The sequence below is a fragment of the Danio rerio genome, chromosome 5 (genome assembly GCF_049306965.1).
Source record: "Danio rerio strain Tuebingen ecotype United States chromosome 5, GRCz12tu, whole genome shotgun sequence".
In the NCBI taxonomy this organism is placed as follows: domain Eukaryota; kingdom Metazoa; phylum Chordata; class Actinopteri; order Cypriniformes; family Danionidae; genus Danio; species Danio rerio.
This window is the reverse complement of record NC_133180.1, coordinates 45,534,081-45,549,197: the sequence shown is the minus strand read 5'-3', so window position 1 is coordinate 45,549,197 and position 15,117 is coordinate 45,534,081. Positions and strand designations below refer to the sequence as shown.

At 36.0% G+C, this 15,117-nt stretch overlaps 1 protein-coding gene across 4 annotated transcripts in view; it reads right to left on the bottom strand.

Annotated features, from left to right (window-relative positions):
* dapk1 (death-associated protein kinase 1) overlaps window positions 1-15,117 on the bottom strand; it is a 149,204-nt gene that overhangs the window by 127,655 nt on the left and 6,432 nt on the right. Inside the window, exons 1-2 of one of the 4 annotated variants that reach the window (XM_017356100.4) lie at window positions 14,689-14,817; window positions 14,006-14,167 (exon numbers count right to left, since the gene is read on the bottom strand). In XM_017356100.4, coding sequence (XP_017211589.1) covers window positions 14,006-14,067 — 62 coding nt within the window. In that variant the 5' untranslated portion in view covers window positions 14,068-14,167; window positions 14,689-14,817. 4 annotated transcript variants of the gene reach the window in all.

Sequence of the window (15,117 nt, the reverse complement as noted above, 5' to 3'; positions counted from 1 at the left end):
AAGGTTCTATCTGACATTTTTGTCAAAATTGAGTTATTGACATTCTTATTAAATGACAACTTATTTACGGGATGTTTTTTATTAGTTGTTTACATTTTAAGACTTTTTTATTTAAAAAAAACAAATGTTTCACACATACTGTTTGCTATGGAAGGGAAAAGCTTTGAAGCTCAATATCTTAAAATCATTCAGCAAATAGAACCTTATAGTATATATATATATATATATATATATATATATATATATATATATATATATATATATATATATATATATATATATATTCTGTGATTAATTAATATACAGTAGTTTGTGTGCAAAAGTTTTGAATTTTTAAGCCTGTTTACAAAAGAGATTTACTGACATAATTTCACTCTAAATCCATTCATGACACCAGTCGAGGGTTTGAAATAACTCATTTTTGTATATGGTTTAATATAACAGAACGAAGAAAATATTCTATTTTAAAGTATTCAATAGAGTGAATTAGCATTACCAATACTCAAAACTCAAACTCTGCCCACCGACCTCGAAAGTTTATTTTTGAATCTGTTGTGTATTTCAGATGTTCTTGAAAAGCTTGACCTGCTTCTTCAGTCTGTTTGATTGTGGTCAAACTCTGCAGGACAGTGGGTATCCAGAAGCAGAGGAATAAACTATTTCAGTGAACACATCTGAACTATTGTCTGTAATATTGTTATTGCAACAAACACCAGAAAGTCATTGAGTTGTGCATCCATATCACAAATCCCTAATATATTTATATGAGCAATATCATGCGAGTAGCATTGTGATATGGGTGTGTATCAGTAGTGGTGGGAAGCGTGCATTGGTGTCCCACCAGTGACGATATACAGCCATATTGCACTGCTACTCTTTCCAAGAGATGGGTTGCGGCTGGAAGGGCATCCGCTGCGTAGAAACTTGCTGGATAAGTTGGCGGTTCATTCCGCTGTGGCGACCCCGGATTGGCAAAGGGACTAAGCCGACAAGAAAATGAATGAATGAATGAATGAATGTACTGCTACTCGTGTGATATTGCATTTATACAACATTTCGACAGCATAATGATGTATATAAAAAAGAAAATCAAACACAAGAGTCTTAAAAGAGTCTTTTGTAAGAGGAACTACTTTCTTCCGCCATTCATTCACATCTGCAGCTGATATCAGAACAGCCGAAACTTGCAACTTTACACTAATTGGCTGATGGTACTACTAAAATGCACACAGTCCCATGTCCTACTGTATATGACTAGTGACTTTCTTTAACTGTATAAAATGTGCAACTTACTCTTGTTGTAGTCTTGTTGTTCTCTAAGTATTTTGTGTGTTTCATTGCAAACTAATTTGCTTGTAAAATAAAACCTTACCAATCTGTGACATCGTGCTCAAGTTGTGCTGGAAAATTAGATCGACCAGCTTGGTTCAGTTTCTGGATCAGATACAACCTCGAATTGATATGAAGCAACATTACCCTTTTATGCTTGAGGAATTTGGTCAATCATGCACTGGACAACTGGCCAATCAGAGCATACCATGCATACCATGTTCTTCAGAATCATTATCACCTTATACCATGTAAACACATTGCATTACAGGAAATAATGCCATTTTTAAAAACATCATATGATCCCTTTAAAGGAATAGTTTACATAAAAAAAAAGAAAATTCAGTCATCACCTACTCTCCCTTCACTTGTTTCCTCACTTAATTTGGTTTCTTTATGCTGTTGAACCAAAAAATAAGATTTTTAAAAAGAATTTTGAAAAGCAGCAGCCACTGACATCCATAGTATTTTCCTACCATGGATGTCAATAGCTGCTGGCTTCAAATATTCTTCAGAGTATCTTATTTTGTGTTCAACAGACTGAAGAATTTCTAGTTTATCTGCTGATAATTTATTTTCTAATGCCAACATTAACAATAAGCATTTGTTGGTTTAAACTGGTAATGTCACTTTAAGTGTCACTTTAAGCTGTATAGGAGTGTCTTAAAAAATATCTAGTAAAATAGTATGTGCTGTCATCATGGCAAAGATAAATAAATTTTATAGAGATGAGTTACTAAAACGATTATATTTAGAAATGTGTTGAAAAAAAATCTTGTCTCTGTTAAACAGAAATTGGGGACAATAATAATTCAGGGGGGCTAATAATTCTGGCTTCAACTGTACATGTTTAAAACACATTACAGACTGATTTAGAAGTATTAATAGGTCAGTCATGATTGTATTTATAAAGATGGAGTCTGCAATTTTAAAAGATTGTTATGTTACATTTACCAACACTTATTAGCAATTTAACACAGATTGTGTTCTGTCAATTAAATGGTTTTATATTGTGGATAATAGCCCTGCTGCCTTATAATACCTATTATGTCAAAATACAGTTAACAACCTCTATACATGTAACACCGATGACTGCAATTTTCCAAGTATTATTAAGTATTAATTGTTATCAGGGTTGACAGTAGTTAAACTTGAAAAACTTCGCTTGTCGCTTTGCCACTATGGCCGTAATGTAAATGAGGCATAAGATCGTGATTAGCCATGAAGGTCATTGGCTTACCACTCTTCAGCAGTGGTGTAAATTAACAAATCACAAACACTCGAAAGACTGTAACTGAGTAGTTTTTCTTAGGAATTGAAATTTACTAGGTGGTTTTAAAAATGTGTACCGGTACGTACGAATTTATATCGGTACGTTTACTCCACTATTTTCCTACAACCGGCAGCCACTACTTTATTTTTTCTTGTCCTTGGGGATTATCTTAGTGCTTGGCATCATTCCTGTGATTCCTGTCCAATCAATTCACACATTGGAAGTAAACCACATCATGCTGAACAACCTCAAGATATGACAAACATCCCAAGTCTCCCGGAAGCAGACTTGCGATATGCATATGCAGGAGACTCCTGGATGCCTGCAAACAAATGATAATCTCCCAGAAATCGCGAGTCTCCCCCTGGTCCTAAAATACATCGCACACTCCTCTTCACTGCATCTCTCCCCACTCTTCAAATTTGTTGCGCCAATATACTTATTGTTTGTATATATATATATATATATATATATATATATATATATATATATATATATATATATATATATATATATATATATATATATATATATATATTTTCTGCAAAATACAGGATTAATAATGGCCAACAAAGATGATTTAAGACCACAGAATGGCAATTGCTAACTAGCCTAGCCTTGACCCATTTCACACATGAGCAGTTCTCCTATCTTTTGGTTAAAACATTTATTACACCTCAACAGCCCAAAGAGAAAGAAAAAACACAACAAAAGAAAGGCATTAAAACATGCCATGTTTTGTCAATAACTAACAATGGCTCTTTATTGGCACTGATTAACATGCAATGGTCAGATGTGGCTGGTTTAACCTTTGTACTATCCAGGAAGCCCAGTTAAGAAGTAGTTTCAGATGTCGAGGGGGAATATATTAGGGTCTCCCTAAAAGCTGCATTCACCATGCCAAACAGAAAATGACAGGCAGAAGGGAGAAAAAAAATTCCTCGAACTTTCACTCTTGTCTTACACATGCTTCGCTGGTCAAGGCTAATACTTCACAGCAGGATTGCCTTACAGTGTACCATGAGCCTCCCGGTACGCTCGCTCACAAATGCTCTTGATCTCATACACATTCTCACACTCTCACCCCCACAGATCTCATTAGGCTTCACAAGAGACACCCAAACTTCACCCACTGAACGCACACAGACAGGTTCGTTTCTGTGCTACAGCACTCTGAAGGACATTATGTGTGCATAGACACCCACGTCAGTAAATACGGTACTTTCTGCAGCATAATACTAGAGGTTTAGAATCACATCCAAGATAGAAAATTAGCATACATGGCCAATAAAATGTCTTGTATAGGTCTTTTTTACAAAACAACCAAACAAACATATTCATTATTACAATTTTATTATTATTATGATTATTATTATTGGAAAATTATACTAATTACCTTATTATTATTTTTTTAATGTATTAAGATAAGATTATTATTATTACAATTATTATTGCAATTATTATTGGAAAATTATACCAATTACCTTATTATTATTATTATTTAAATTTATTAAGATAAGATTATTGTTATTACAATTATTATTATTGCAATTGTTATTGGAAAATTATACCAATTACCTTATTATTATTATTATTTAAATTTATTAAGATTATTATTATTATTACTACAATTATTATTATTGTTTGCTAAAAATATTAAACAGAAATATAATTTTGCTACTTGAAAAAAAAAATCAACATTAAATTATTAGATTTTTTTTTTTTTCATTTTAACAAAATTTTATAATGTATTTATATAGATGTTATTTGTTTAAAAAGACCAATGTCCCTTTAAGGCAAGTCATTTCACTCGGCGGCCATCTTTGAAACGCCTCTTGTGCAAAATGCTCGAGATGGGGAAACATCAAATTCTCCAAAACTGTTTGCCAAACTTACGATTACAATACTTATTTGGAATCACCAATAAAATTAAACAACAACTGTCTCATAAGTTTCCTTTCTAAAGTCGTCCTTCCTCCAGCGTGCAAAAACAACTCCAATACTGATTCAGGAGTTTAAAACGTTTCAATTCAGCATTTGATTTTGCCGCAACTGACAGTCTCGCGTGCACGTGTCGCTAGGAGTGCACACGCTAATGGCGGATATGCGTGACCAGAGATGCGCAAAAGCCCAAATCTGCATTTGTTGACTGACAGTTTGAGTTCCTTATCGGAATTATGAGAGTTGTCGGTCCGACTCTATTTCATTGGATAAACATTTTTTAGTTTTATGCCTTACCCAGAATATAAAAATACATATAAATACATTTAAATCATTTACTGTAATCATTACTATTAGACTGTGAAGAGACTTTCAACCAGCACAACAAAAAACATTCTGAAGACAATCACCTACTGCACCTTTAAATATAAAAAAATGAAGTAAAATTTGTTGTTAGGCCAAACTCTGGTCACATCTCCAAAACACCAGCAGCACCCTCTGACACATTTCACAGGGGCACAAATATAGGTCAACAACAAACAACGTGCATATTCTGCATATAATTACATGGGTGGGGAAATTGGTAAATGACCCTTCTCAAATTTCTGCCTGGGATCTCAACTTTTTGGAGGAATCTCATTAGCATCACGGCCTGCTTAACAAGTTCTCTAGAGCACACTCTTCAAAAAGACACAGTCAGAAGAACTGCCTCTTGAAGCGACAGCGAGATCCAGCAAAACACTGTTCCTCCCCTTTCACACACACAGCCAGAGAAAACAGACACAAAGGGGAACCAATTAGTGGCAGGACAGAGCAGGAGCAGCCAAGCCTGTAGTTGCTCTAAGAGACTTAATGCAATAGAGGAACACAGATATCATTACTGAGTGAAATGTAAAATGAGAAGAGTATTCATCTGTGCTTTAAGCATTAGCACAAAAGCTCTTGCTTATCTTTTGAGAGCAGGTAGAAATGATTCATACTGAAAGATACAGACAGACAGAGCGACTCTCAGACCATTTAAAAGTTGAGATGTTTTATGTACTTTGAATATGGTAAAGCACTTTGAATAAAGATTTGGAATGAAGATTTTGGAACAATGGAACTTAAAGGGCACCTATGATGAAAATCATCTTTTGTAAGCTGTATGGACAGAACTGTGTGCAGGTCAGGGCTTGACATTAACACCTGCTAAGCCACCAAATGCGGGTAAGATTTCAGCCGCGGCGGGTAAGACAGATACTCCCACTAGCCACTTTGGCTGGTTGAAAATTATTTTCCTGGATAACGATTATTAAAAGCAGGGTTCGACAATAAGGATGGTCCAATATGCATGCAAATGCGATCCTAGAATTGAGAAGCAACACAACTGAAAAAATAAAATTTTATTTATTTAATTAATTTATTTAAAACAAAAAATAATTGCATTCGCGCAAGCAATAGAAAGCAGGTGAATACCGAACGGATGAGGTGATGTGCGCTACTGTTTAAAACGCGTACACGCTCCCATCTCCTTGCATGAAGCAACTGTGTCTAGAAACACAACTGATGTGATCGGTTCTCTCTCAAATAGACTAGACAAAAAGTGATGAACATGCACCCACAGTCTTGCTGCTTCCAAGAGTTCCAGATTTGTCTTTTTGTAAGCAGCAGCGGTTGCTTTCACTTTAATCATTCTTTGAACAGATTATGTATGGGACTAATGTTAACCATGTGTGTGTGATCATCCTTTCATTATAACACGGTATGTTTTTACCTGCTTTCTTTTGCCTTAATACGGTTTAATTTTTTTTTTTTTTTACAAAAACATTGCTTTAATGGGAGATTAACTCCCCATTTAGCCAGGACAGATTACTGTGCATATGTTTTGTTAAATATAAATCATAGTATACAGCTATATTTGCTTTTTTTGACACCTTTAAAACCTGTGGCTAAGAAATAATTAATTGTTTATGCTTGGTGTGGTCAGAGATAATGAAAATTATGTGAAATAAAAAATAATTGTAATACTATAAAACCATGACCATTTGCTCATGCACACTGAGCAAGACATGACACACAAAAAGTTAAATGAATGAGGAGGCATGTGAAGATGAAATCTATATCAAGTAATTTTAGCATGTCAAAGTCATATTTATGTGTATAAAATATATTTTCTCAACAACAAAATTGTAGCTAGTGAAAATAGCAAGTAGCTAGTAATGTTGGAAAACTACTAGTCACGGTGGCTGGTGATCAAGAAAGTTAATGTCAAGCCCTGGTGCAGGTATAGTGTGTCCACACTCATATTGAAGCGATACAAACACAAGTCTCTCTTTTTTAAAAAAAATTTACTCATGTTAAAATAGGATCCAAATCCCTCCCATTTTGAGGCCCACCACAATGTGACATAGGAGTGTGGTTTCCCCACCCAATGAATTGATTGACAGCTGCGTATTAGCATGCTTCCTAGTAACGCATATAATCATATAAACAAGATAGGATATGTGCAAAGCAACTTGAATTAAAAGATCTGTTCAGCTCTCTGTAATCATCAATCATCATCAAATGTGGCAAAGAATGAGTTTTACAACTTTAAAATGTTTTTAAAACAGTGCATGTTTGTAATCAATTGCATGTTTAATGCAATTATAATGGAAGACGCTTCAATCCCAGTTTGTGGACGTTAAATCAGGCTTATTTTGTACATTAACTTAATGGACATTCAAATTGCAATAGATAATAACGTGTAACCTGTCACACTTGCCATGCAAAAAAAGTGCATAGTTAAACGCACAGGCTGTGTCTATTGTGTGTTTGTGTCTGTGTGTGTGTGCGTAAACTTTGTAACAACATTGTGTTTGACTCATTGAAAGGCTTGAGTAAACTCCACAACAAGTACATCAAATAAGCATTGGGAAGGTTCTTACTGTAGTACTTCTCACAAATGTTACGTGAGATCTGCTTCCTCGTGTCTGTCACTGTGCTGTTTATCTGATGCAGCCAGAGATTGAGGCACACTCTGACAGGCACATGGAAACGGTGGGCAGGGATAACTAGCATTAAAGGCACAGGTAACAAAAACAGCTACATTGTGTTCAGAGCAGAAAATTTCAATATTCTAAAAAGGTATAATAAATAATCTGATGGGTGTTAAGCTGACACTTCTCACATTCTGGAGACACAAAATACCTTAAATTTTGAAAAATAGTTATTCTTTTTATTTTTATTTTTTTTTAAGTTTTGGTAATCTTCAATTAAAGTCCATCTGAATCTTTGTTGACACTAGTTTGACAGCTTCAGCCACAATATTTTAAACCCCTCTTAAAGTTAAGGCCACAGTGTACTTCTGAGAACTGAAATAAAGTTATTTTGAACATAATCAGGCCAAAATGAAGTTATTTTTGAGTTTCTAAGTGAAACTCTTTCATTCATTCATTCATTTTCTTTTCAGCTTATTCCCTTTATTAATCTGGGGTCACCACAGAGGAATGAACCGCCAACTTATCCAGCACGTGTTTTATGCAGCGGATGCCCTTCCAGCTGCAACCCATCTCTGGAAAACCTCCACATGCACTCATACACACTCAAACATTACAGACCCCATTCACCTGACGGATGTCTTTTGACTGTGGGGGAAACCAAAGCACCTGGAGGAAACCCATGTGAACGCAGGGAGAACATACAAACTCCACACAGAAATGCCAATTGACCCAGCCGAGGCTCGAACCAGCGACCTTTTTGCTGTGAGGCAACAGCACTACCTACAGCGTTCCTGCGTCGCCTCTAATAAAGACTGTGAGTTCAAAGTAAGACAGCGGAGAAACATGCAGTACAACAACACTGAATTAGCAACATGAATACACTCGAGTAGCAGCAATGTTATAGATGGATCTGCACCTGTACATTTGCTCATGGAAAGAAAAAGAGTTTCCCACACCAGGGGGAACATGTTGTTTTAATTAAACTAAAGGATAGACAGCTAATAATAAAAATGTAGGCCTCTGTTTTGTGTTGCTTGTCTGCTTCATTGAAGTAATCATACAAGCCTGAAGGTGTATATTTACATGCTTGTTTATCAGCATCTAAGAGGGTTAAATAAGTCTGTATAAAAAGGTATACTGCACGCGATTGTACACATATTAGGGGAGAATGATTTTGTAAAGGTTATTTTCATGTGCATTTTGTCAGTAAAGCTGGTCCTAGTTAATCAGCATTTATTACAGTCATAGTTTACTGTCAATCTAAACAATATTGTGTTCTTAATGGCAATCGCAGATTAGACAGCTGCTTGCATAGCTTTTCTGTGAACTATTGCTCTGTGTTGATAATGCTGAATGCAAGTGAAAGTACAACATTTAATAACATGTCTTACTCCAAATTCATTTATAACTTCAATTGAGTTCTTTAAATAAATCCTTTAGTGAGATGAATCCATAGTCATGTGACTAAATAGTCACACTAAATAGTCAAAAGGCAAAATTGTTGTATTATTTAGTTTATTATTTCATGGAACAATACAATATGTTTTGCCTGTATAAAGAATGTTTCTTTATTTGTTTTGGACAAGAAACAAGACAAAAAAAATTTAAGTAAGAAAAGCATTTTTTTTGCAGCGAGTTAACATTAGTAGCGTTAATCCTTGAACAGCAGTGTGAGTCACAGCCCTTGCTTTAAACTTAGCTAACAGACAAGTGCACCTTAAACTTTGAGGAGGACCACCCGGAAACGTTCCCATCTGAATAAAAGAAAAAATCTTCTCACTTAAGAGCTTCGCTAGGCCGAAGTCTCATAAGCCCTATGAAGAGAGCTGTGTGTTTAACCTTACAGCTCAACCAAGTAGCACACGAGCACAGAGTTTTTTAATGCTTCAGTGCTGGGGGTTCACTTAACCATTCTGATGAGGCATCAAAGCTAAGCCCTGAATAATAGTGAGGAAAGTTAAGAAATTAATGGCTGATTCGAATGGTGTTCTTGGTCCAGATATGCAGGTTTTGTTCAGCTGTGGGGGTAAAGGGCTATTTTTGTTGTGTACAATGCAATGGGGGATTTAAAATGCTGATGGGCTTCAATAATTGGTGGTTCCTTTGTTTTTTTTTAAATTTCAGACAATGTTGTGTATGCAGGGTTATCGACGCTCTAACAGCTGTAATCCATTCACTGCTTAAGTCCATGGCATCACCCAACTCATCAGTAGTCATGAATTGGTCATGGTGAGACCATAATATTCAAATGTTTTGTCTTCAATACTATTCAAATAATTTTGAATATGTAAAACGTCACATCGCACTTGTGAATAAACTTCAAAGTGAGCATAAATGCACATTACTCATCTTAAATATGACAATTATTTAAAGCATTAAACATTTAAATGACAAAGATTACTAATAAATACAGGGTCATGCATATTTAACTAGTTAAAACACGTGCAGTCAAATAAACCTACCCAGACTCGAACATAAAATCAATCCTAGTGAATATACAAATGAACTAACAGTATTTTATAAATAACCAACCTCAGCTGTGATTCTTGTAAGAAACACGAATAATGTTGTTTCATACTTCTCTATTTAACTCAGCTCAAGTAATCGAGTCAGCATTGCAGTCGCTGAGACAATTATGCAATCAGAAGGACTGACAGATGCCATCATTCCTCAGGAGCCAGTGACAAGAACATCTTTAACATTTGCTTCAAAGTCCCATCAGCACGATTGCACATTATGCAACCAATTTCACAGATGCATCGGCATGCTATAGACCGTTACGTGAGCACCAAGACATAAAATATTTCACTTAAATACAAAAGAGCCCGATTTCCCACAACCCACACAAGGAGCAGACTCATCCCTATGTGCGGGGTGATTTATCGCCCACTCACGCAGCAGTCAATGGGAATCCGAGAAACTGCATTCTCATGAAAACAGTTCAAAAGAACATCCATCTGCTGACCATCAATGATGAAATGATACACAAAATATTACACAGCTGATATTTCAAAAGTTGAAAGACCAGCACAAACTCCCTGCATTAAGAAGGCCTGATACACTGTTCATGTACTACTTGTGTTTTACTGCCAATGTGAAGAGCATATAATGAAACTTTCCTGACTTCCTATGGTTGTATATAAGCCTGTATACCAATAGATTTCAATAGCTATGATTCCATCCACCTATTTTGTGTGCATTTTGGATACACGCATAAAAAAAAAAACAGTTGATGAAAAACCCATGATGCGCATAACCAAGTAGGATAAACATTTATTTTATAAGAAAAGATGCGCATAACCTATGACGGAGACACTTTTACCAAACAAATTCCAGAATTGGCATGAAAAAAAGTCATGCGTTTTTGTTATAAGAGATCATGTGATGATAAAATTATGTGTGAATGGATTAACCAGCAGGCTGAGCAGTTTATTAAACATTGTATATGTTTTTTTATGAGCATTTTAAAAATGTATGTGCATCTTGAATGATCGACTAAGCATTTTTATGCAATATTGCAAAATGCAAATAAAAATAGGTGAATGGAAACAAAGTTCCTGTTAAGGCAGTTGTAAACCATGATTACATAATTAAATATTCATGTAAACATCACTCTCAGCACCATGCACAGCATCTGGATGTTTGTTACAAGATTATTGTTGCAAAGTTGCTTACATTTTTACATTAATTTACAAAGCACATTAAAGAAGTTGGCTGTGAATATATTGGGGCACCGAATCACATTTACTTTCTTGTACATTACATGTACAATCGTTAGCAGCAAGGTTAAAATAGTTTTAGATTTTTAATTAGTTTTAGTTTTCATTTCATTTTAACTTTTTGTTTTCGAATTCGGTTTGTTTTAATTAGTTTTTAGAGCCAGATTTACTAGTTTTTATATTTTGAAATTGCTTAGTTTTAGTTTAGTTTTTATTAGGTGCAAGATTCAAAATAATCAGAATAAATAGTATATACTAAAAACTCAACCAAAGATAGGCTACTTTATTGACACAAGGACACTACCACTACCATTTACCCATCCTCAAATTCAAATACAACAGCCCACTAGATAGCTGCTTCTGAGGTTAGATACACAGTAGTGATGGGAAGTTCAGATCTTTAAAGTGAACCAGATCTTTTGTGACAATCTACTGCAGGGGTTCCAAACTCGGTCCTAGATGGTCGCTGTCCTGCCGAGTTTAACTCCAACTTGCTTCAACACACCTGCCAGGAAGTTTCTAGTATATTAAGTAAGAGCTTGATTAGCTGCTTCAGGTGTGTTTGATTAGGGTTGGAGCTAAACTCTCCAGGTCACTGGTCCTCCAAGACTGAGTTTGGACACCCCTGATCTACTGGTTTGGATTTAACATATCAAAAAAAATGTGGTCAGCAATCATAATTTCCACCAGTTAAAACATCACCATAATCTGAAAAGTTTCTTACAATTATGCTTTGCAACCCAACTGAAGCATGTTTCACTTATTTAAATTCCATTATGACTTTATGTTATGAAATTATAATATTGTTAAAAGTTTTGCCAGATCCTCTCATTTAAGCCCTTGGTTTACTTGCGCTGCAGTTGATCAAGTTTAGTTCAGTCACAGCAGGCTGTCATGCACAATGTGTTTGGTTCACTGAATCACACATGCGCAGTATTATCAGTTCACCAGTTCTCAAATCCGATGTCGGCGTACTGTTCTAATAACTGAATAACTCAGTATATATAGGTTTATTTCCAGTCAGACAAGATGTCAGGCAAGTTAAAAATAAGTTGTTTGTGGATAAGTGCTTAACGTTATTGGAGACGCAAATTGTTTCAAATAATTCAGCTTGATGTAGTGAAATAGCTCAACCGGTTCACTTAGAAGATCCTGTTTAACAGAACGATTTGTTCATGGTCGCATTTACTAATACAGAAACAAAACCTATTATTGAGCACAAATGTGTTAAATTAATACTTTGAAGTGTCTGCTCGGGTCGTATTTAATGCAGTAACTGTTTTTTTTTTAGTGAGAGCAACAACGAGGATGACCAGCTTGATCTAGCCAATGGCATGAGTATTACAGACTCTGAGGTGCCATACGGGTTAAACATCTGGCAGCGCAAAGTAAATAGATTTACTTCTAAAAGACTTACAGTATGTATTAAATACATTTACAAAGACAAAAACAAAAGACATTTTTGCTATAAGTTTAGTTTGTTTTGTATGTAAGCAATACAGTTTCAGTTAGTTCTAGTTTTTTTTTTTTTTAAAACTTGTTTTTATTTTTATTTCAGTCAACAAAAATGTTTTTTCAATCCTAGTGTTTATTTTTTGTTAGTTTTTTTTATAACTATACCTTGGTAAGCACCAGCAATAAGATGCAGTTAACTTAAAGGCCACAGGTGCCACAAATAACAAGTATTTTTGAATTCTACATAATAGCACTTTTTTATGCAGTAAATAAAATGTGTATAGCAATGGCCAATAGTCTTTTAAAAACAAACAAACACGTAAAAACCTGTGGATTTATTGTAAAAACATCTAATCAACTTGCAGCTTTAAAATCAATTGCTTGATCATCTGAACTATTGACCTTCATTTGGTCTTGTGTCTTCCCATGAAATCAATATACAATTTGGAAATGGTAAGATTCAAAACTTCACATAAGCTTGCATTTCCGGTCTTTAGTCTTCAAATGAATGGGAATGCATGGAATAAAAATGATGGCCCCCAATTAATGCAAACGGAGTCACGATACTCTATAAAATAAAATTAGTCCCTGACTGGATGTCTTTAACAGCCAAATTGTGAAGTAAAATGCAATTGTCGTTGAGTCGCAGCATAGCAGACTAACTCAATTTATCTTGATCAGTCTGTCAAGTGAGGTTCCCAGAAGAGAAATCTACACACTGGACCTTCACAGCCATCTGAACCCTATTAATCAATAAATGCCACTAAGGATCGTTACAACTTGGAATGTATGAACATCTGTCTAGAGTGACAACCAGTAATTCATGACTACATGAGGCTTGAGACCCCTAAAATGAGTTGAGAACACCCTGGCAAAAACCTCAGAATATCATGAAACATTTGTAACCGTACAGCTTTCCCCTGAGGGATGCAAGCATCACCCTGCATCTTAAAGCTGTCCCGTCTATACTGACTGAACCACATTAGATGGAGTATTCAATGATTCACTTACAACATATGGTTTCATGAACATCAGTGAAACATTATATTCCACAATAGGTTCTTCATGTTATTAAAATGTCCCACACTGTTAGACATTAATAACAGTTCACGGAGAGGTTCTTATATAAAATACGTCTCTCATACAGTCTCACAATGAATCCCCCAAATTTGGAACCTTTATTTGTATGAGTGCATGAAGTTAAATGAGAATACCATGGCTCTTGCAGATATGTACATGTAGCCTAAATAATTCATCCAAAACACTCAACTGCATTAAATAAAATGTCACCTTACGCCCAAAAACCTGGTATGAAACCCATCACGTACCTCCCGAGTTCTCCTCCAATCTCATAATAATCCTCCACATTCTCCTGGTTGAACACGGTCATGGTGCTCCTGGGCGCTTCCAGCTCTCCGGGATTCCCAAAATCAGCAGCCCATCTCTGTCAACCTAATGACAGTTTGCGGCGAACCCCTCTCATATTCGCTCTGCGTAGAGAGAAAGAGAGAGAGAGAGATGCGCGTGAGGAAAACGCGCGTGTCGTGCGTAAAAACGCTCAGTGTCTTCTCGACTCGTGTAAAAACCTTTTCTCCGCCCCTTACCACACTCGCCGCATGTGAAACACTGTTTGTGTACAGCTTTAACCGGTGGGTGGAAACTAGTCAACCCCGCTTGGGAGAAGGTAACAGTGGTTTTGTTAAAAGGCGTCTACGGCGTTGCCAAGTGAACAGCGCTGCTTGATGTGTGTGAAAAAACTGATCGTGACCAAAACCCTTGTGTCCACTCACCCTGGCCATAATACAGAAAAGATCGCCGAATCGCACGGAGGCGGTTGACACCTCGCGTAAAGTACCAATGCTTCATTAAAACTACGCCTTCTCTTGTGGGTTCATGTCGTTAGAGAAACCCAGCGTATTCCTTCATTGATCACACGGTCTAAACAGAGCAAAGCGTGCTCTTACCGGTTACTCGCTTTGTACTTCGACAAAAGCGAATAAAAGTAGCATACCTTTATTTATCCATCGTTGTCAGTCCCCAGGCAGCAGGTACCGGCAGGTGTGAAGCGATAAAATAGCATACCCTTCACGCGAGACATGGAAGTGTTGTGTTGCAGGAAATGGGAGGATTGTAACAATGTAGATGGTGCGGGGCTGAAGGTAATAAGAGCGCCAAGCGTCCACCTGAAGGGGCGCTGTGGAGCGCATGCATAATATCATCAGAACAGTCCATAAAATTCAATTCAATTCAATTCAATTCAATTCAATTCAAATCTATCTATCTATCTATCTATCTATCTATCTATCTATCTATCTATCTATCTATCTATCTATCTATCTATCTATCTATCTATCTATCTATCTATCCATCCATCCATCCATCCATCCATCCATCCATCCATCCATCCATCCATCCATCCATCCATCCATCCATCCATCCA